This window comes from Vicia villosa, unplaced genomic scaffold, assembly GCF_029867415.1.
Source record: "Vicia villosa cultivar HV-30 ecotype Madison, WI unplaced genomic scaffold, Vvil1.0 ctg.001162F_1_1_3, whole genome shotgun sequence".
NCBI lineage: Eukaryota > Viridiplantae > Streptophyta > Magnoliopsida > Fabales > Fabaceae > Vicia > Vicia villosa.
This window is the reverse complement of record NW_026705510.1, coordinates 35,582-37,074: the sequence shown is the minus strand read 5'-3', so window position 1 is coordinate 37,074 and position 1,493 is coordinate 35,582. Positions and strand designations below refer to the sequence as shown.

The window sequence follows — 1,493 nt, the reverse complement described above, 5'->3', positions numbered from 1 at the left end:
AGCCCCGCCCGCCTCGATAAAACGACATTCCTAAACCACTACTTAAAACCAAACAAGTTCATTTAGACTAAGTAATCCTTTGAAATACTGTTCACTTCAACTCTTGCATTAACTTTCTGTTGTGCTAGGATTGAATATTAAACTAAAAATCTCATAATCATGTTCAAAACCATTATTAAATAATCAATGAGGGCCTTTGTTTTAGGATTGACCAACATAAGTTACGCTGAATTTACAGATGTCAAGAAGTAAATTTCAGTGATTTTCAATTTTTCTTAATATAGTAAAAAATAATTAAAATGTCTGGTAATCTCTCGTTCTATTCTACATAATTAAAATGAAAAATTGTAATCGTAAATGCAAAAATTAAACAAGAATTTCAATTCACAGGAAAAGTTCACTCCATTCATTATCAATCTGTCTAAATCTTACATAATAACAGAACAAATTAACAGCAAAATAAGCATTATAAACTTCTTCCTCCGTTTCAATTACACTATAACTGAAACACAAAATAACGCATCATCTTCAGCCTCCGAAACCGTAGAGAGTTCTTCCTTGTCTCTTGAGAGCATAAACAACATCCATAGCTGTAACAGTCTTCCTCCTAGCGTGCTCAGTGTATGTAACAGCATCACGAATCACATTCTCCAAAAAGATCTTGAGAACACCTCTGGTTTCTTCATAGATCAGACCACTGATTCTCTTCACACCACCTCTTCTTGCCAATCGACGAATAGCAGGCTTTGTGATACCTTGGATGTTATCACGAAGAACCTTCCTGTGCCTCTTTGCACCTCCCTTTCCTAGTCCCTTACCTCCCTTTCCACGGCCTGACATCTTCGACAGAAAATTTGAGAGACAAAGAAAATTGGGGATCTAGGGTTTGAGAGTTGTAAATTGAATTTTTAGTTTGTATTGCAGAATACGAGATTGGGTATTTATTTATCAGAGATTTGGGGCGGGAATGGAAGAAACAACTGAGTTTTGAGTTTCTATCTTAGCCGTTGGATTCGATGTTATCGACGGTATATATTTGCGATCCGTGCATATTGCTCAAAGGAATAACAACCGTCGATAATTACATCTTATCGGTTCAGTTTTATTTTGTAGTTGTTGTGTGGATTCGCGTTTTCTTTCGGCTATTTTGTTTCTTCTGGATTTTTTTGTCAAGTGATATCATCATTTTTTTTTCTTCAAATCAACCAAGTACTCTCTCTCCCCTCCCCTTATTAAATTAAATAATATATATTTATCTTATTCTCAATTATACATAAAAATAATCAACTTTAATTTTTCTACAGTAAAATTAAATGTAAATTAAATTTAATTTACACATTCTTCCATTTTCCCTATAATCAATTAAAAATATTTGTACATATTTTTATAAAATCTATTTTAAAAGAAAACATAAAAATGTGTTTGAATATCACTTTAAAAATTAAAAATTCAAATATGCGAGAGTAGTGCTACTAAGACATGATTAAAGACAA

At 32.4% G+C, this 1,493-nt stretch overlaps 1 protein-coding gene across 1 annotated transcript; it reads right to left on the bottom strand.

Annotated features, from left to right (window-relative positions):
- Positions 1 to 383: 383 nt before the first annotated feature.
- Positions 384 to 923, bottom strand: LOC131633679 (histone H4). The gene has a single exon (XM_058904372.1). It carries the CDS (start codon positions 838 to 840, stop codon positions 529 to 531), a length of 312 nt encoding a protein of 103 aa, XP_058760355.1. The 5' UTR covers positions 841 to 923; the 3' UTR covers positions 384 to 528.
- Between the last annotated feature and the right edge of the window lie 570 nt (positions 924 to 1,493).

Coding starts and splice junctions, on each gene's coding strand:
- LOC131633679 (XM_058904372.1), bottom strand. CDS start 840: ATGTCAGGCCGTGGAAAGGGAGGTAAGGGACTAGGAAAGGGAGGTGCA.